At 44.4% G+C, this 20,468-nt stretch overlaps 1 protein-coding gene across 5 annotated transcripts in view; it reads left to right on the plus strand.

Annotated features, from left to right (window-relative positions):
- Positions 1-20,468, plus strand: part of srgap3 (SLIT-ROBO Rho GTPase activating protein 3) — a 256,795-nt gene that overhangs the window by 219,344 nt on the left and 16,983 nt on the right. For all 5 annotated transcript variants that reach the window (XM_062054132.1, XM_062054140.1, XM_062054149.1 and 2 more), the window contains exons 13-18: positions 3,298-3,358; positions 3,745-3,822; positions 5,396-5,530; positions 16,443-16,548; positions 16,669-16,893; positions 19,647-19,720. In XM_062054132.1, coding sequence (XP_061910116.1) covers positions 3,298-3,358; positions 3,745-3,822; positions 5,396-5,530; positions 16,443-16,548; positions 16,669-16,893; positions 19,647-19,720 — 679 coding nt within the window. The remainder of the gene's footprint in view (positions 1-3,297; positions 3,359-3,744; positions 3,823-5,395; positions 5,531-16,442; positions 16,549-16,668; positions 16,894-19,646; positions 19,721-20,468) is intronic.

Consider the following 20,468-nt stretch of genomic DNA (forward strand, 5'->3'; position numbering starts at 1 on the left):
CTTCACACTCGGCTGCGAACCGATCCAGTGAGAGCTGAAGATCTTGGCCAGATGAAGTCATCAGGACCACATCATCTGCAAATAGCAGAGACCTAATCTTGCAGCCACCAAACCAGATACCCTCAACGCCCTGACTGCGCCTAGAAATTCTGTCCATAAAGGTTATGAACAGAATCGTTGACAAAGGGCAGCCTTGGCGGAGTCCAACCCTCACTGTAAACGGGTCCGACTTACTGCCGGCAATGCGGACCAAGCTCTGACACTGATTATACAGGGAGTGGACCGCCACAATAAGACAGTAGTCTGTTACCCCATACTCTCTGAGCACTCCCCACAGGACTTCCCGGGGTACACGGTCGAATGCGTTCTCCAAGTCCACAAACTCCCATGCACCCTCAAGGACCCTGCCGAGAGTATAGAGCTGGTCCACAGTTCCACGACCAGGACGAAAACCACACTGTTCCTCCTGAATCCGAGGTTCGACTATCCGGCGTAGCCTCCTCTCCAGTACACCTGAATAGACCTTACCGGGAAGGCTGAGGAGTGTGATCCCACGATAGTTGGAACACACCCTCCGGTTCCCCTTCTTAAAGAGAGGAACCACCACCCCGATCTGCCAATCCAGGGGTACCGCCCCCAATGTCCACGCGATGTTGCAGAGTCTTGTCAACCAAGACAGCCCCACAACATCCAGAGCCTTAAGGAACTCCGGGCGGATCTCATCCACCCCCGGGGCCTTGCCACCGAGGAGCTTTTTAACTACCTCGGCAACCTCAGCCCCAGAAATAGGAGAGCCCACCACAGATTCCCCAGGCCCTGCTTCCTCATAGGAAGACGTGCTGGTAGGATTGAGGAGGTCTTCGAAGTATTCCCTCCACCGATCCACAGCATCCGCAGTCGAGGTCAGCAGAACACCATCCCCACCATACACGGTGTTGACATTGCACTGCTTCCCCTTCCTGAGGCGGCGGATGGAGGTCCAGAATCGCTTCGAAGCCGTCCGGAAGTCGTTTTCCATGGCCTCCCCGAACTCCTCCCATGTCCGAGTTTTTGCCTCCGCGACTGCTGAAGCCGCACACCGCTTGGCCTGTCGGCACCTGTCTGCTGCCCCTGGAGTCCTATGAGCCAAAAGAGCCCGATAGGACTCCTTCTTCAGCTTGACGGCATCCCTTACCGCTGGTGTCCACCAGGGGGTCTAGGATTACCGCCACGACAGGCACCAACCACCTTGCGGCCACAGCTCCAATCGGCCGCCTCGACAATAGAGGTACGGAACATCGTCCACTCTGACTCAATGTCCAGCGCCTCCCTCGTGACATGTTCAAAGTTCTTCCGGAGGTGGGAATTGAAACTCTCTCTGACAGGAGACTCTGCCAGGCGTTCCCAGCAAACCCTCACAATGCGTTTGGGCCTGCCAGGTCTGTCCGGCTTCCTCCCCCACCATCGCAGCCAACTCACCACCAGGTGGTCATCGGTAGAAAGCTCCGCCCCTCTCTTCACCCGAGTGTCCAAAACATGAGACCACAAATCCGATGACACAACTACAAAGTCGATCATGGAACTGCGGCCTAGGGTGTCCTGGAGTCAAGTGCAAATATGGACACCCTTATGTTTGAACATGGTGTTTGTTATTGACAATCTGTGACGAGCACAAAAGTCCAATAACAAGACACCACTCGGGTTCAGACCCGGGAGGCCATTCTTCCCAATCACGCCTCTCCAGGTTTCACTGTCGTTGCCAACATGAGTGTTGAAGTCCCCCAGTAGAACGAGGGAATCACCCGGGGGAGCACTCTCCAGTACTCCCTCGAGTGAATCCAAAAAGGGTGGGTACTCTGAGCTGCCACTTGGCGCGTAAGCGCAAACAACAGTCAGGACCCGTCCCCCCACCCGAAGGCGGAGGGAGGCTACCCTCTCGTCCACTGGGTTGAACTCCAACGTGCAGGCTTTGAGCCGGGGGGTAGCAAGAATTGCCACCCCAGCCCGTCGCCTCTCACTGCCGGCAACGCCAGAGTGGAAGAGAGTCCAGCCCCTCTCAAGAGAACTGGTTCCAGAGCCCTTGCTGTGCGTCGAAGTGAGTCTGACTATATCTAGCCGGAACTTCTCCACCTCACGCACTAGCTCAGGCTCCTTCCCCCCCAGCGAGGTGACGTTCCACGTCCCAAGAGCTAGCTTATGTAGCTGAGAATCGGACCGCCAAGTGCCCTGCCTTCGGCTGCCGGCAGGCTCACACTGCACACGACCTCTATGGCCCCTGCTATGGGTGGTGAGCCCATTGGAGGGGGGACCCACGTTGCCTCTTCGGGCTGTGCCCAGCCGGGCCCCATGGGCGCTCGCCATCGTGCCCCACCTCCGGGCCTGGCTCCAGAGGGTGGCCCCGGTGACCGGGGTCCGGGCAAGGGAAATCTGGGTCCTTTGTTCGTGTTCTTGATGCATCAAAAATGAAAAATATCTGCGTTTTTGCATGATATTTTAATAATGTGTATTGTTTAGCTATGTATTATTCTATGGAGGGTCAAATGGGACATACATTAATAAATACATTTTTCAATTATAATTATTACATTTTTCAATGTGTCATTGATTAAGTAAAGTTGGAATTAAAGACCTGTTATTTAATATTTTAAATATTAAACAAAACCCACAGTCACCTTTACACACGTTTAATCCAATATAGTAATGCTGCCTGAGCCATTCAGTGGCCAAGATACGGAATAGGCCACTCTGAGTGGTTTGGTCTCATCTAGTGGCCAATACTATTGTAGTATTCATATTTCTAGTTTATTTAGCCATTTTTATGTTTGAAAATATTTAATTTAAAAATACATAGAATATACTCAAAACGTGATTAAATAAAGCCACAAACTTCAAAGCGTGATGAGGCGAGGGAGGACTGTAATCTGATTTGAACAATTATCCCAAATAGTTGCAAGACCTTTGTGAAAAAACAAAGTGTCTGAAGCCAAAACAATTAATTAGTGCACCATCAAATATTTGTATTAGTAACCAAACTTGTCACCTCTGTCACTAGAGGAATAAAAATACATCAATATTTACTTTTAAAAGAAGATTAATTTCCCTCATACAAAGTCAGGAAGTACAGAAGTATGTACATTAAACATGCATAATGCACCATAATGTATTGGTTTATTTGTGTGCCTAATGTTGCGACCAATGAGACTAATAAAGCTGTTTGACTAATCCGTAGTAACATACCTGCTGATGCTTAAGCATACACAAAGCTGTTTATTCTAAGAGTCATGCAGTTTGTTGATTTTCTTGTGTGTATTGTTGCAGGATTCCGGTCAACCTATTCCGGTGGTGGTGGAGAGCTGTGTCAGATACATCAACCTATACGGTGAGGCTCCTATTCATCTATTGCATGAGGTACTTCTGTGTTCTTCACAAATGGCTGCAGGCGTGCACACCAGGGATTTGACAAGCTCATAACAAGGGATCACACGCAGCCCCCTCCTCCTTTTTATAGCTCCGCCCCGTCTACCTTCACATCTGTTTTGAGCTCATTGCTGTAGCCTGCAGGCATCTCTCCCCTGGATCTGGACCCAATGAAACCCCAGACAACTGATTAGGAGCCCTTTAACTGGAACCACATGCTGGGGTTACACAGACGGCCCTCTCCTAGTGGGGAAGCTAAACATCTCCCATGATGACGATGATTACTTCACCCGCTTTTTGTTGTGTGTTGTGGCGATAATGGCGGCTTGTATCTTCTTCTTCTTTCAGGGCTGCAGCAGCAAGGCATATTCCGAGTGCCTGGATCGCAGGTCGAGGTCAATGATATTAAAAATTCCTTCGAGAGGGGTGAGTTAGCATCCCAAAAACTGCTATAAATATATAATTTTCAAGTCAGTCTCTTGAAACTACTTCATTCTGAAACATACATAACATAACACATAATAATTCCAAGTATACTGTACTGTGTATAAGCTCCTGAGAACCAGAGTCCTCCGCAGTGGACGTTTGTTTGTGGTCTACTTCTTTTTATATAGTTATAAAAAATATATATATTTTTGAAAACTAGTATGTATGTCTACTGGCAAAGGATGCTTGTACTTATACAAAGTACAGTGTAACGTACCCGTGAATGATGCTTTAGTGCCTATGTGTCAAAGTCAAGGCCCGCGGGCCAGATCCGACCCATGAATGAATAATCTATGGCCCCCGGGATGATATTTGATTAGTATTAGAACCGGCCCGCAGGCCACAGCCACCTGCTGCTGTTTTGCACGCACCAATACTCCCATCAATGTTGGCGCTAGGAATTTTCAAAATGGGGTTCCATGGACCCCATCAAGTCATAAAAATGGGATCCCACAGTAAATTTTTGGGGTCCCTCTTTTTTGTAACCATTTTGAAAACAAATGATGAATCTATGTATTATCCTGTTATATCTCACATTCTATATTGTGTTTTGGAAAAGGGTTGTCATTTATGTATCCATCTTGATATTAAGGAACATATTTTATTTTTGAAGGGCATTTACTTGTTTGCTCTTTGCCTGTTGAAAATGTTTTCCCTTGAAATAACTGACAGAGCCATAAGAAAATATTGCTTTATTAATCTAATCATTAAATAAAATACAGTACACTGTTAGCTCTTGGTTCAATAGGTTATGTGCAGTCATTTTAATATGTTTTAATAAACATTAAACCAGTCCGACCCTCAGCTTGTAGCAAATTGTGAGTTCAAACCCCGGCCGAGTCATACCAAAGACTATAAAAATGGGACCCAGTACCTCCCTGCTTGGCACTCAGCATCAAGGGTTGGAAGTGGGGGTTAAATCACCAAAATGATTCTCCTCCCGGGGGTTGAACAAAGGGATGGGTCAAATGCAGAGGACAAATTTCACCACACCTAGTGTGTGTGTGACAATCATTGGTACTTTAACTTTAACTTTAAATTGTTTTGTTTGGCCTGATGTATTTGATTTTGACATCCCTGCCTTAGTGAGTGTGTGGCACACTCTCTGGTTCTATTGACACTTGCTGTTTCATAATAGTGCCATCTGCTGGCTTAAAAAAGTCACTACATTTAACCTGCAAAAAATTAATAGTTGGCAAATATTAGGAATATAAAACGATGCAATGAGGTGACGACTTGTCTAGGGTGTACACTGCCTTCGACCCGATTCCAACTGGGATAGACTACGTAAAGTGACACACACGGAGGTATCGAGGGGTATCAGTCCTTGTGTTTCTTGATGCGTCGATGCTTCAGTATCGTTTGACCCATCACTAACAGCTTTGAGCAAGTGTGTCTAAACTTCGGACTGGTACTGTATATAAAAGGTGATATATTTTGCTGCCTGCTTTCAGTGAGAAAAAAGCTCTCTTAGGGGCTGATTTCAATGCATTTTTCCCTTTGAATAATACAGGAGAAGATCCCTTGATAGACGATCGCGATGAGCACGATATCAACTCAGTTGCAGGAGTGCTCAAGCTCTATTTCCGAGGATTGGAGAACTCCCTCTTCCCAAAGGAGTGCTTCTTGGATTTCATTTCGACCATCAGTGAGTCCAAAAACGTCCACAGCCGTGTGTGTGTGTGTGTGTGTGTGTGTGTGTGTGTGTGTGTGTGTGTGTGTGTGTGTGTGTGTGTGTGTGTGTGTGTGTGTGTGTGTGTGTGAGAGAGAGATCAAATAGTGCTTCCTGTGTGCTGTTAACACAAAGCTATTAGTTGCTTTTAGGAACGCTGTCAAAGTAATCATGTATACGCGCAGATTAGCATATTAATCAATCAATTTATTTTGAGCGCACATGCTCCTTTACCTTAGCCGCAGGGCATGGTTACCTGAATGGCGTGGGTTGTTATACTGTTCGTAATTAGGTCAATTCATATGTCAGTTCAAAGACTGACTGATGTGCTCACTGGCAAACTTCACCATCCTTTAGATAAAACTCTTTTGGGGCAAATAAATGGCGTGCATTCAAGTAAAACATTTAAAAGATGTGCATGTGTGACATTCTGACGGTAACATTGTGTTAAAATATTGTGGTCTTTTTTTAAGTTAATTTGAATTATGTAAGCAATTGAGGGTTCCAGGTTCCATCCCCGCCTCTGCCATCCAAGTCACTGCCGTTGTGTCCTTGGGTGAGACACTTCACCCTTGCTCCCAGTGCCGCTTACACTGGTGTATGAATGTTTGGTGGCGGGAGGAAGGGCCGTAGGCGCAAATTGGCAGCCACGCTTCTGTCAGTCTAGCCCAGGGCAGCAGTGGCTACAAATGTAGTTTACCACCACCATTTGTGAATGTGGAGTGAATGAATGATGGATTCTCACTTCTCTGTGAGCGCTTTGAGTGCCTAGTGTATAGAAAAGTGCCATGCAAATCTAATCCATTATTATTATTATCATTAAGTTACTGTGAGTAATTATTCTTTCTGAGCTGCCACCTTATCGTGGTAGAGGAGTTTGTGTCCCAATGATCCTAGCTATGTTGTCTGGGGGAATCTATGCCCCCTGGTGGGGTCTCCCATGACAAACTGGTCCGAAGTCAGAGACCAGACAAAGAGCAGCTCGAAGATCTCTATGGACAGTCAAATTAAAGGTCCCAGACTTCCCTCGCCCGGACGCAGGTCACCGGGGCCACCCTCTGGAACGAGGCCCAGAGGTGGGGCTTGATGGCGAGCGCCTGGTGGCCCCATGGGGGCGGGCCAGGCACAGCCCAAAAAAGTGACGTGGGTTCCCCCTCCAATGTGCTCACCACTCATAGGAGGGACCATAGAGGTCGGGCGCAGTGTGAGCTGAGCGGCAGCCAAGGCAGGGCCCTTGGCAGTCCGATCCTCGGCTACAGAAGCTAGCTTTTGGGACGTGGAACATCACCTCTCTGGTGGGGAAGGAGCCTGAGCTGTTGCACGAGGTGGAGAAGTTCCAGGTAGATCGAGTCGGACTCACTTCGACGCACAGCCATGGCTCTGGAACCAGTCCTCTCAAGAGGGGCTAGATTCTCTTCCAATCTGGCTGCAAGCAGGGAGAGGGGACAGGTTGGGGTGGCGATTCTTGTTGGACCTCGGCTCAGAGCCTGTACGTTGGAGTTTAACCCAGTAAATGAGAGAGTAGCTTTCCTCCGCCTTCAAGTGGGGGGACGGGTCCTGACTGTTGTTTGTGCTTACGCACCGAACAGCAGCTCAGAGTATTCACCCTTTTTGGATTCCCTCTAGGGAGTACTGGAGAGTGACCTCGACTCAGGACGTTGTGGATCGGTAGGGGGAATACTTCGAATACCTCCTCAATCCCACCTACACATCTTCCTATTAGGAAGCAGTGCCTGTGGAATCTGTGGTAGTTAAAAAACTCCTCGGTGGCAGGACCCCAGAGTTGGATGAGATCCGCCCGGAGTTCCTTAAGGTTCTGGATGCTGTCTTGGTTGACAAGACTGTGCAGAATTGGCAGGTGGTGGTTCCTCTCTTTAAGAAGGGAAACCGAAGGGTGTGTTCTAACTATTGTAGGATCACACTCCTTAGCCTTCCCGGTAAGGTCTGTTCAGGTGTACTGGAGAGGAGGCTACGCCGTGTAGTCGAACCTCGGATTCAGGAGGAGCAGTGTGGTTTTCATCCTAGTCGTGGAATCAGCTGACATCACATGGACAAAGAGAAGACCTTCTGGAGGAAAGTTCTGTGGTAAGATTAAACAAAAATTGAGCTGTTTGGCCACAATACCCAGCAATATGTTTAGAGGAGAAAAGGTGAGCCCTTTAATCCCAGGAACACCATCCTACCATCAAGTGTGGTGGTGTCAGTATTATGCTCTGGGCCTGTTTTGCTTCCAATGGAACTGGTGCTTTACAGAGAGTAAATGGGACCATGAAAAAGGAGGATTACCTCCAAATTCTTTAGGACAACCTAAAATCATCAGCCCGGAAGTTGGGTCTTGGGCGCAGTTGGGTGTTCCAACAGAACAATGACCCCAAACACATGTCAAAAGTGGTAAAGGAATGGCTAAATCAGGCTAGAATTAAGGTTTTAGAATGGCTTTCCCAAAGTCCTGACTTAAACGTGTGGACAATGCTGAAGAAACAAGTCCATGTCAGAAAACCAACACATGTAGCTGAACTGCACCAATTTTGTCAAGAGGAGTAGTCAAAAAATTCAACCAGAAGCTTGCCAAAAGCTTGTGGATGGCTACCAAAAGCGCCTTATTGCAGTGAAACTTGCCAAGAGACTTGTAAGCAAATATTAACATTGCTGTATGTATACTTTTGACCCAGCAGATTTGGTCACATTTTCAGTAGACCCATAATAAATTCATAAAAGAACCAAACTTCATGAATGTTTTTTGTGACCAACAAGTATGTGCTTCAATCACTCTATCACAAAAAAATAAGAGTTGTAGAAATTATTGGAAACTCAAGACAGCCATGACACTATGTTCTTTACAAGTGTATGTCAACTTTTTTTTTTTTGCAAATATTTTTTATTGAATTTTACAGTTAAAATCACATTTAACAGTCATACTTTGCTCACGCAAACCCTTCATACAAGCACACATCCACTCATACACACTCACATGCACACTTGAGGAGAGAGGTGCACTTAAACTTTAACAACTCAAGGTTTACAGTATAAACATTATTAGAAAAAATACCCAGATATTGTATATATATCCATCCTTCCCGATCTGGCTCGGGATCAGCAGGCTATCCAGACCATAGCAAGATGGATGAACATTCCTCGGCATCAAGGATCCTCAGGAATCGATCCCAAGATCACCTCTCGAGGACCTCTCCATCGTTCACACTTAAAAAACAAAAGGAAAGTCACAGAAATTGATCAGATACAAAAAAATACAAAATAAAAAGTCACAAAAAATAATAATAATAAGCAAGTAAACCGTGGCAAAACCATATCAAAAGTAACAAAAAACAATAATAGTGTAGGATCAATACAAAAAATAATAAAGATAATAAAAAAGGAGTACAACTACAAAAAAGATGGCAGTTTTTTTCTTTTTTTCTTTTTTCTTTAAATGTCTATAAGTTATGTCAGTAAAGGTTTCCAGGTTAGTTCCCAGTTATTCATATTTGTAGAGTTTATAAATCTTACAAGAGTCATTACATTCACAAGTTCATTTAGCCAGTTCCTGAAGTTGGGTGCAGATGGGGTTTTCCAGTCTTTAAAAATTAGTCTTTTGGCCAAAACCGTCCCGAGCAGCAACACAGCTGTAATATAATATTTTGGAAGTTTTTGTGTTTCTGAAGACCACCCAAACAAAATTATATCCCTGTCAGGGACAAGTTTTCTCTGATATAACCCCGAGTAAAAAAAGAAAATGCTGGACCAAAATGATTGAATAATCGGACATTCCCAAAACGAATGAGACAGTGATCCTTCAGCAGATTTACATTTATCACAAAGTGGAGATGTATCAGGATAACATTTGTGTAATAAGACTTTGGAGTAGTAAAAACAATGAATCACTTTAAACTGCATGAGCCTAAGTCTGCTGTTAATTGAGCGATTGTGAATTTGAGAGAGTGTCCGTTCCCATTGCTGTTTGGGTATTGTTGTTCTTAGTTCCTGTTCCCATGCTCTTTTAACACCGTCTGCTGACGTCATGGGCATAATGAAGCAGCTGGCAAATTTGGCGATAAGCTTTTTACTTGTGGGTGATAAATTTAGTAATTCTAAGAGAGGGTGTTTTTCATTTACCAGCTGAGACTTTGAAATGTTTTCTTTAATAAATTTTTTTCCTGCAAATAGCAAAACCAACTGAATTGGCACAAAGTGAATTTGATTCGCAATTGATCAAATGAAGCAAGACTGTCCTCGACATACATGTCTTTTACGCATTTAATTCCATTTAAGTACCAGTTAAAACATTTTCTGTCTGCTATCGATGGAATAAATGCATGATTGTGACACATTGGTGAATACATAGTTACATTGGAAATATTTAATTGTTTTCTAATTTGAGAAATAATTTTGATAGAATTTCTTACTACTACACTATGGCTTGTTGATTTAATAGAAGAGACTGGTTTAGTTAAAAAGTAGAGATAGCAATGATGTGTAAGGTTTAACTAATGACTGCAGTTCCAATTTCAGCCACAAGGGAGCAGAATTAAGTGATTCATTCTTTGGGAACCCCATTTTCCAATAGGTCAATGCGTTCAGATTTGATGCCCAATAATAATTTTTGAACATTGGAAGACCCAGTCCCCCTTCCTTTGTAGATCTTAATAAGTGCTTTTTAGATATTCTGCGTTTTTTATATCCCCACACAAAATCTAGAACTAAAGATTCAAGTTTTTGGAAAAAATCTGCAAGAATTATAATTGGTAAATTTTGAAAAAGATAGGTACATTTTGGCAGGGTAATAATTTTGATAGCATTCACTCTACCTAACATAGAGAGAGGTAGGGTCTTCCAATACTCTATACACACTTTTAGTTTCTCAAAGGCTTCAGTAAAGTTCAATTTTAGTAATGATTCATAATTTTTAGATATTTTTAAGCCGAGATAGGATATATAGTTTTCTGCAACTTTAACTGGGTTTTGACTGATCTTAACATTATCTCCTAGGAACATAAGCTCGCTTTTGGACCAGTTTATTTTATAACCAGATATTCTACCAAAAGAGTCTACATATTCTAAAAGAAGTGGTAATGCAATTTCTGGCTCAATAAGTGTAACAAGTACATCATCTGCATAAAGTGAGATGAGACTCTCTGATGTGCCCACTGAGAATCCTTTAATATTAGAGTTAATTCTTAAACCAATAGCCAGTGGTTCTAGGGCCAAATTGAAAAGTAAGGGCGAAAGGCAGTCGCCCTGTCTCACGCCGTGATGCAATTCAAAACTATCCGATATTACATTATTGGTTATGACATATGATTTTGGTGCAAAATAAATTATTTTAATCCATTTTATAAAATTTTCTCCCAACCCAAATAATTTGAGAATATGAAATAGATAAGCCCACTCAATTGAATCAAAAGCTTCATGAGCATCCAGAGTCAGGACGACTGCCTTTTTGTTTCCTATGCAGTCCGAGTACAACAAGTTCAATAATCTCCGTACATTGCCAAAAGAAGGTCTGTCCGGGATGAAACAGACCTGATCCGGATGGATAATTTATGTTATGTGGTTGCTTAACCTTGTTGCGAGTACCTTAGTTAGAATCTTATGGTCTAGATTGAGCAGGGAGATAGGCTGGATCGAGTGGATTTTTTCCCTTTTTTGGTATTATACATATATGAGCTTCATACAAGGAGCATGGAAGTTTATTGTTTACGAAAGAGTCATTTAACATTCTTAGTATTATAGGGGAGAGTATTTCACTAAAAGCTTGATCAAACTCCGCACCAAATCATCTGGACCAGGGCTTTTATTCACGGAGAAAGATTTCAGTGCTTTTAGCCGTTCTTCAGTTGAAATGGTATTGTCTAAAGAATTCTGATGCTTTGGACTCAGTTGAGGTAGGTTTAATGGAGTAAAAAAAATAATTTAAATCATTAACCGATATAGCTGAACTAGATTTATATAATTCTGAATAAAAGTCTTTAAAGACATTGTTGATATCCTGTAAATATGTACAAGTTTCACCTGTTTTTGAGCATATTTTGTGGATAGCAGCTTTGGCCTGATCTCCTTTGAGCTGTCTAGACAGAAGTTTTTGTGGTTTATCAGATATTTCAAAATGTTTTTGTTTATTTTTCAGTAAGAGTTTAGATACTTCCTCGTGAAGAAGAGAATTGTATTAATTTTTCAGTTTCAGCATCTTATTGTAGTCAGACTGCAAAAGAGAATGTATATGAATTTCTTCCATTTCTTTAATTTCTTTTTCCAATTCTTTCTGCTTTTTTCTTGCTTCTCTTTGTTTTGAGCTTTCAAATGAGATGATATATCCTCTCACAGTAGCTTTAAGGGCTTCCCACAATGTAGAGTCTGACACCTCTCCGTTATCATTCACCTCAATAAAATCTTGGATAATCTTGTTCATATACTCTTTAAAATCTTCATATAATAATAATTGTGGATTAAATCTCCATTTTTGTTTGGTTTTAAGGAGATCAATTTGGAGCGAGGTGTTTTCTTTTTTTTTTCCTGCGTCTTCCGGTGAAATAAACCTTAGTGGAAAAGTGTATTTCTGCTTTATGCTTATCATAAGCCTTGTGTGGTAGAGCCGTTATTGATGATTAGCCACTAAGATGTTTTATAATGAAGGTCTTAGTGTCTGTAGGAGAGGTAAACACCTTTACCTGGTCGTTGTACTCCACATGCAGGCGAGCTGGAAAACGTAGCATAAACTTGATTTCCTTCTCCCGCAGCGTGTTCATTACCTCTCGAAAGGGCCGTCTTTGCGCTGTCACCTCGGCAGTGTAGTCTGGAAACAGGAACACGCGCAGGCCGTTGTAGATCAGCTCCTGGCCACAGCTCAGTCGAAGAAGTAGCTCCTTGTTCTGGTAGAAGTGTATTCTTGCGATGATGCTCCTAGGGCGCTTGCCGTCACCATAGCGAGCGAGCCACCACCACTGGCTTTGGTTTTTATTTTTACTTTTTTTTGTTTCTCCACTTGGGCTGCGCCCCGGGCTGATGTAACAGTTGGTTGGGGGGCGCATAATAAATGAAAATAACATAACATAACTGGCTTGGAGAAGTTACTCGCTCCAAACAACTTTGGTATCAGGTCCGCAACGAAATCTGTAAGTCTTCCCTTTTCTTCTTGCTCTGGTATCCCGACTATTTTTATGTTATTACGTCTTGAGCGCCCTTCCAATTCGTCTATTTTAGCTGCCAATTTCTCATTGCTCTTCTGCGTCTCAGTCAGTTTTTGTTTGAGCGCTTCGATGCGGCGCTCGTGTTCGGAACCTTGCTGCTCCATGTCCTTCACTCTGCTTGCTTGTAAGAGCCTCAAGCTTTTCCTCAAGCATGTCAAAACGTTTGTTCATAGACTCGAGTATCTTATCTAGTATCTTCTCCAAAGTTGATGACGCCATCTCAGCGCAAGCCCCGGGCTCGTTTACGGCCACAGGTGATTCTGATTGCTTCCCTCTTCGTGTCTTGGGCATAATTGTTGTTGTCTATGTTTTAACAGAGTATAACTCACCCAGAGTGATAGGCATGCATATAGTGGCCAATCCTTGTCAGTTTTAATTTTAAAAAAAAGCTGAATTTGAATTAACTACTGCAAACTACTGCTTGTGCATCTTAGCCACGCCTCGTGTATGTCAACTTTTGACCACGACTGTACATAGTTCACATAAAGGGGCCGTTCAAAAGGATTGATTTGTTCGCAAACGTCACATCTTGTCTCCCATTATATACGTAATCACTAAAATCTTTACAAATTAAAATAGTCAAAAACTCAAATAAAACATAGTCAAAAACTCAAATAAAATAATAAGGCTCTTAAGAAGCTAGAGCAATATTTATTGTTTATTCTGCTAAGGAAAATAAATTGTGTGTCTCTTTATTTTATTTTTCTTCATAAAAGTTTTTAAACACATTCAACAATACTGTGATAATATTAATAAGCGTGATAATTTTGGTCACAATAACCTTTATATGACATTGTTATCCTTGCATCCTCAGCACTTATTCAGCAAAATGTTACACCGGCACACAGATGATGACCGAAACATATTTTTAGCAATACTTTTTGTTGAAAACTGGGGCGTATGAAAATCAAGGTAGCACTGTATCCCAAAGGCTGTGAGCAAGTTGGCAAACAGAAAGAGTTATAATGAATATGATCAATGATATCTTACTGATATTTAAAAAAAAAAAAAATGTTTAGGGTTGTCTATATTCGGGTAACACTGTAAACAATATGCATGCAAGGACCCGTCACACGCTTTTGGTGCATATTCCATTAAATTAATCCCACTTTGGCAAAAGTAATAAAGAATATTTTGTAAATCATACATAATTGTGACGGCCGGGTGCGAGTGTTCTCTCAAAGATGCAGACGGGCTTCGGACACAGCTTGCAGGTACAAAATTATTTATTTAAGAAATAACAAATACTGGAAACAAACAAAAACATGCTCATGGCACTTAAAGCAAAAAACTAAGGGAGCTAGCGTGGGAGCTAGAGAAAACACTAAACATACAGAGCCTTTAGCGTGGGAGCTAGAAGGTTACCAGATCAAGAACAGAAGTCGTCAACTGTTGTGAGAAGACAAATTACGAAGCCAGACCGACTGGCTGGGGAGGCAGGCTTTAAATAATAATGTCAATCATGAAAAACAGGTGCGTGTCGGGAACCCCCGCGGCAGGTGAAAATAATCAGTAACTATGGTAACCAAACTGAGAAGTGCTTAAACAGGAACTAGAAAGAGATCAAGGCTAACAGAAAAACACAAGTGACTAGAAAACGTAAACAGAAATATGATCCGGGCAGCGGATCATAACAGTACCCCCCCCACTTTAAGGGACAGATCCCAGATGTCCCCTGGAAAAACTAACCCCCCCCGACTACAAGGCAGTTCACAAGTCAAGGGAGGGAGGAGGGAGGAATTGGCTGAGGGTCACCAGGCCACGTGCCCCCGAATCCAACGGGGACGAGTCAGGTGGCGGCGGCGAATGGAACGCCGCTGCCGCAGGCGAGGCGGGCGACCACGGAAAAGCCACCCTTGTGGCCGCCAAGAAGGTGGGCGTGATTGGCGCCAGAAGTTCAGCAGCTTCTGAGTCCTGCAACAAAGTCTTGGGTGTCGCTGCTGCTGGCGCCAAATGCGTCCATAAAAAGTCCATAGACGAGGAGGTGGCCGGCGCCATGGTGCGGCTCGCCGGACACGAGGAGGTGGGTGGTGCCGAGGTGCAGCCCGGGCACGAGGATGTGGGCACGTCGTCGGCGAAGCAGGCGTGGAAGCCCTGGGAGGCGTAGTCGCCGTGGAAACAAGAGGCGTCGCCCTGGAAGCAGGAGGCGTTGACGTCGCCGTGGCAGCAGGAGGAGTCGACGTCGCCGTGGCAGCAGGAGGAGTCGACGTCGCCGTGGCAGCAGGAGGAGTCGACGTCGCCGTGGCAGCATCAGGAGTCGACGTCGCCGTGGCAGCAGCAGGAGTCGACGTCGCCGTGGCAGCAGCAGGAGTCGCTGTCGTTGCCGTGGGGACAGGAGTCACTGTCGTTGCCGTGGGGACAGGAGTCGCTGTCGTTGCCGTGGGGACAGGAGTCGCTGTCGTTGCCGTGGGGTCAGGTGCTGGTGCGTGACCCAGTCTGGGGTCAGGTGCTGGTGCGTGACCCAGTCTGGGGTCAGGTGCTGGTGCGTGACCCAGTCTGGGGTCAGGTGCTGGTGCGTGAACCAGAGGCAGAGCAGGCAACGGAATACTTGTGGGTGGAGGATGTCTCAGCTGGACTGATGGGTCGGCTGTAGGGGAAGTCATCAGCGTCGTCGGCGAAGCAGGCGTGGAAGCCCTGGGAGGCGTAGTCGCCGTGGAAACAAGAGGCGTCGCCCTGGAAGCAGGAGGCGTCGACGTCGCCGTGGCAGCAGGAGGAGTCGACGTCGCCGTGGCAGCAGGAGGAGTTGACGTCGCCGTGGCAGCAGCAGGAGTCGACGTCGCCGTGGCAGCAGCAGGAGTCGACGTCGCCGTGGCAGCAGCAGGAGTCGACGTCGCCGTGGGGACAGGAGTCGCTGTCGTTGCCGTGGGGACAGGAGTCGCTGTCGTTGCCGTGGGGTCAGGTGCTGGTGCGTGACCCAGTCTGGGGTCAGGTGCTGGTGCGTGACCCAGTCTGGGGTCAGGTGCTGGTGCGTGACCCAGTCTGGGGTCAGGTGCTGGTGCGTGAACCAGAGGCAGAGCAGGCAACGGAATACTTGTGGGTGGGGGATGTCTCAACTGGACTGCTGGGTCGGCTGTAGGGGAAGTCATCACCTGCAGCGCGGTGAGTATACTTCCCAGCTGTCTCTCCAAAGCATCAAGGCGGGCATCTTGGCGTTCCGCCATGGCGTTGACGCAAGCCCCAAGAACGCCAAACTGTCTTTCCTGTTGTCCAAGTTGTTCTTCCTGTTGGAGCAATGCCTTTCTTACTGGGTCGGTCTCTGCAGGGTCTCGTGTGCTTTGCAGCGCTGGAGCAGGAGGTTGCGGCTTGGCTGGGCGCAGCTGTGCCACCTCCGTAGCACAGCTCCCAGCACTAGCCCCCCCCCCCCCCCCCTCAAGAAGCGGATACCAGCTAGAAGGTTACCAGATCAAGAACAGAAGTCGTCAACTGTTGTGAGAAGACAAATTACGAAGCCAGACCGACTGGCTGGGGAGGCAGGCTTTAAATAATAATGTCAATCATGAAAAACAGGTGCGCGTCGGGAACCCCCGCGGCAGGTGAAAATAATCAGTAACTATGGTAACCAAACTGAGAAGTGCTTAAACAGGAACTAGAAAGAGATCAAGGCTAACAGAAAAACACAAGTGACTAGAAAACGTAAACAGAAATATGATCCGGGCAGCGGATCATAACACATAATATGGTGTTTTCTGTCTTCTCTATTCCAGAGCTGGAGTCAGGTGCAGAGCGAGCTCATCACATCCAGCAGATTATTGTGACTCTACCTCGGACCATCATCATTGTTATGAGATACCTCTTTGCTTTTCTCAATCAGTGAGTTTTTGCCTTTTATTGAAAACACAAATGTCCATTGCAGAGGACACTGGCTCTCAGGGAGACATCCTTCCCCTTGCTGTTTTGTTTGCATATAAAAGGCATGTCTTCGTGTCCCAGTCTCTCCCAGTACAGTGACGAGAATATGATGGATCCGTACAACTTGGCCATCTGCTTTGGGCCCACTTTAATGCCCATCCCGGACAGCCAGGACCCCGTGTCTTGCCAGGCAAACGTTAACGAGGTCATCAAGACCGTCATCATCCACAATGAAGTGATCTTCCCCAGTCAACGGGAGCTGGATGGCCCAATTTATGAGAAGTGCATGACTGGGGAGGAGTTCTGGTATGTCAAGTATTGCATTACTTCCTGCTTCTCAAGGCCAATATTGATTACCGATAACTTACTTATATCTATTATATTTTTGACATAGATTCAATTGTAGTTTGTGCAGTAGTATTTTTTATCGTGTTGTTTGTGTTTGCTGGTATCGTCAACAATGCTAAAGGGCTATCAGTTCCATGATGAAATCCTAGATCGCTTTAACCCTTGAGTCGTTTCTGGCAAAGTTTTGCACTTTCCAAATGTCGAGGCGAAAAACAAAACAAGCCCTGGACCTTTTTTCGCAGCTTGTTTTGTGGCAATCCTTTAGCAGTAACTGTCTACCTAAGCTTCCAAAAAACTGCCAAAGTGATCCTGGCATTTCTGGTAGCTGACAAGGTTTGATTTGTTAAAGGGTGATGTTTTTCTCGTTTGCAGAATATTTGGTGCAAAAATACATGAAAAGTCTTCCTCTGAAACACACGATCGAAGCCATGTTTGTTTACACCAGGGGCCTCAAACACGCGGCCCGAGGGCCAATTGCGGCCCGCGAGACGTTATTTTGCGGCCCGCACCTTAATATGAAAATGTAAAGTTAGTGCGGGTCACAAGTTTTATATGAATGGCGCTTGACAGCGTCATACTTGTAAACCCTCCCGATTTTTCCGGGAGACTCACGAATTTCAGTGCCCCTCCCGGAAATCTCCAGGGGCAACTATTCTCCCGTATTTCTGCCGATTTTCACCCAGACAACAATATGAAGGGTGTGCCGTGACCGCACTGCCTTTAGCGTCCTCTACAGTCTGCACAAACAGCGTGCCAGCACAGCCACATGTTGTATTTGGCTTCTGTAGACACACGTAAGCGACTGCAAGCCATACTTGATCAACAGCCACACAGGTCACACTGAGGGTGTACGTATAAACAACTTTAACACTGTTGCAAATATGCGCCACACTGTGAACCCACACCAAACAAGAATGACAAACACATTTTGGGAGAACATCCGCACCGTAACATGACATAAACACAACAAAACAAATACCCAGAATCCCATGCAGCCCTAACTCTTCCGGGCTACAATATACCCCCCCCCCCCCCCCACACCACCACCAAACCCCGCCCCGCCCTGAGTTAGGGCTGCAAGGTGTTCTGGGTATTTGTTCTGTTGTGTTTATGTTGTGTTACGGTGCGGATGTTCTCCCGAAATGTGTTTGTCATTCTTGTTTGGTGTGGGTTCACAGTGTGGCGCATATTTGTAACAGTGATAAAGTTGTTTATACGGCTACCCTCAGTGTGACCTGTATGGCTGTTGATCAAGTATGTCTTGCAGTTACTTACGTGTGTCTGCAGAAGCCTCATACAATATGTGACTGGGCCGGCACGCTGTTTGTATGGTGAAAAAGCGGATGCGACGACGGGTTGTAGAGGACGTGAAAGGCAGTGCCATCACGGCACGCCCTTAATATTGTTGTCCGGGTGAAAATCGGGAGAAATTCGGGAGAATGGTTGCCCCGGGAGGTTGTCGGGAGGGGCACAGAAATTTTGGAGTTTCCCGGAAAAATCGGGAGGGTTGGCAAGTATGTTGCTAGGGCGGGAAAGCCATTCAAAGAAGGTGAATTCATTAAAAAGTGCATGTTAGATTTTTTTAAGAAATATTTTCTTGCGGCCCAGCCTCACCCAGTTTCTGCATCCAGTGGCCCCCAGGTAAATTGAGTTTGAGACCCCTGGTTTACACTGTAAGCTCAGGGGAGGTTTACCACAGGAAAGGAGTGCTTGATTTGCTTACCCTAACCCACCTACAGCACAGTATGGGCAATCTCGCTTCATTGGAGAGTTTGAAATTTTTTCTGGTTTTCTGTGATAATTTTTTATGTCATCGAATTCATGAGTGTGACATCATAACTCGTATCGATCCGATATTTATCGTGCACCCCAATTAATATATGTGGCTGTAGGCAACCTCCTGATGTAGTTCTTTTGATCAACTTCACAAAAGGGCAGTAGCTGAATTCAAATTATCATGAGTCCTATTCATGTCGGAACACTGAGTGCTAATCTATGAAACTTTTATTAGATTAAAAAGTATATATTCTGTTTTTAAGTGAAACTTGTTAGCAAAATCAAAACCTAATATTGGTGTCAAGTGTTTTTTGTTCCTTGGTTACGTTTTTCTGTTGATAGGAGCATTGAGCGTTTCATACCTGGATTTTGTTTCTTGATTATTGGTTCCACCTGCTACCGCCCATGTCACTGTGCACTCAGCATGGTTGCATTGTTTGCTGATGACAACATGTTGCGTTTTTCTTGTTCTAGCCTCGTTTAATAATTTTCTTTTTGGTTTTTCGCTGTACGCTATACTGCGTCTTTTTTGTAATTTTGCCTTGCTTTGGATTAAAAGACACTTCTCTTACCTGCAAGCTGTTCTCCTGCCCGTCCTTCCGCATCCTGGGGAACACAATTCCGGGACCCGAACGTAACACTATTAGTGCCCTATAAACATGAAATACCCAACATAGTAAAATAGTAGAAAATAGGACATTCCGTAGTTCTATAAACTCACGTCATTTTTCTCATTTAAGCCAAAAATGTGTACGCATTTGCTAAATATGCAAGCAAGGAAGGGTGACATGACATTTGAATTAATATATTTTTAGGAAAACAAGCGTGAAACCGCAACATTTGAAGCGTAACATGGCGAGGGAACGCTGTTTTCAAATGACATTCCATGCTTGCGCTATTAATTTCTCTTTTTAATGTTACTTGTGTCTCGGCAGCGACAGCCCCCATAGCGAGCCAGGAGCCCTTGATGAGGTTGACAATGGAACTGAACAACATACAAGCGATGAAGGTGAGCACATAAGTGATGTTGACAGATGTATTTATTTTTGTATGCGCATGCTACTAGAATATTAGTCATACCTAATTAGCAGCATTAGAGTCACTTTTTTAATTGAAAAATAACACACAGTATAAATTGATGCATTTTTAAAATCGTTTTTGTCAATTGTATTCATTTAATTTTTTTTTTACTTGGATTCCCTTTTTTAGTTTAATTATTTTTATATGTAGTAGTTCAAGTGTACACAAACCAGGTAGGGTAGTACAATTTTTTGATGTGATTATTTTGTACAGTCATCGACCTAATTTGTATTGTAGTTTTGTTTATATTTTTTATATCATATATTTTGGTGTGAGGGAACATTAAAAATAGGGATGGCACTGCCAAAGCATGGAAATTTGGCACCGCCTTCTGGAATGTTTTAGGCCCTAAAATTAATCGTTATGCTTCTACAATTTTGGGGTGTAACGATTCATTTTAACAACAATTCGACTCTATTCAGAATTTGTGGTTGCTGATACGATTCAGGGACAATTTTATTTATTCAGAACGAGCCAACCTGAAAAGATTCAGTTAGTTGAAATGGGTTCAGTAACTTTATAGGAAAAAATCAAGCAGTGTGACTGTGAAATAAATACTGGATACCTAGATTATTGTTATTTCTTGTAAGGGAATTCGGTATAAATTAATTATGGATACAAACAAGCAAGTAAACAACAACTAATGCAAGTGCAACCAACACTTTAGGTTGAATTAA

This window comes from Entelurus aequoreus, linkage group LG01, assembly GCF_033978785.1.
Source record: "Entelurus aequoreus isolate RoL-2023_Sb linkage group LG01, RoL_Eaeq_v1.1, whole genome shotgun sequence".
In the NCBI taxonomy this organism is placed as follows: Eukaryota; Metazoa; Chordata; class Actinopteri; order Syngnathiformes; family Syngnathidae; genus Entelurus; species Entelurus aequoreus.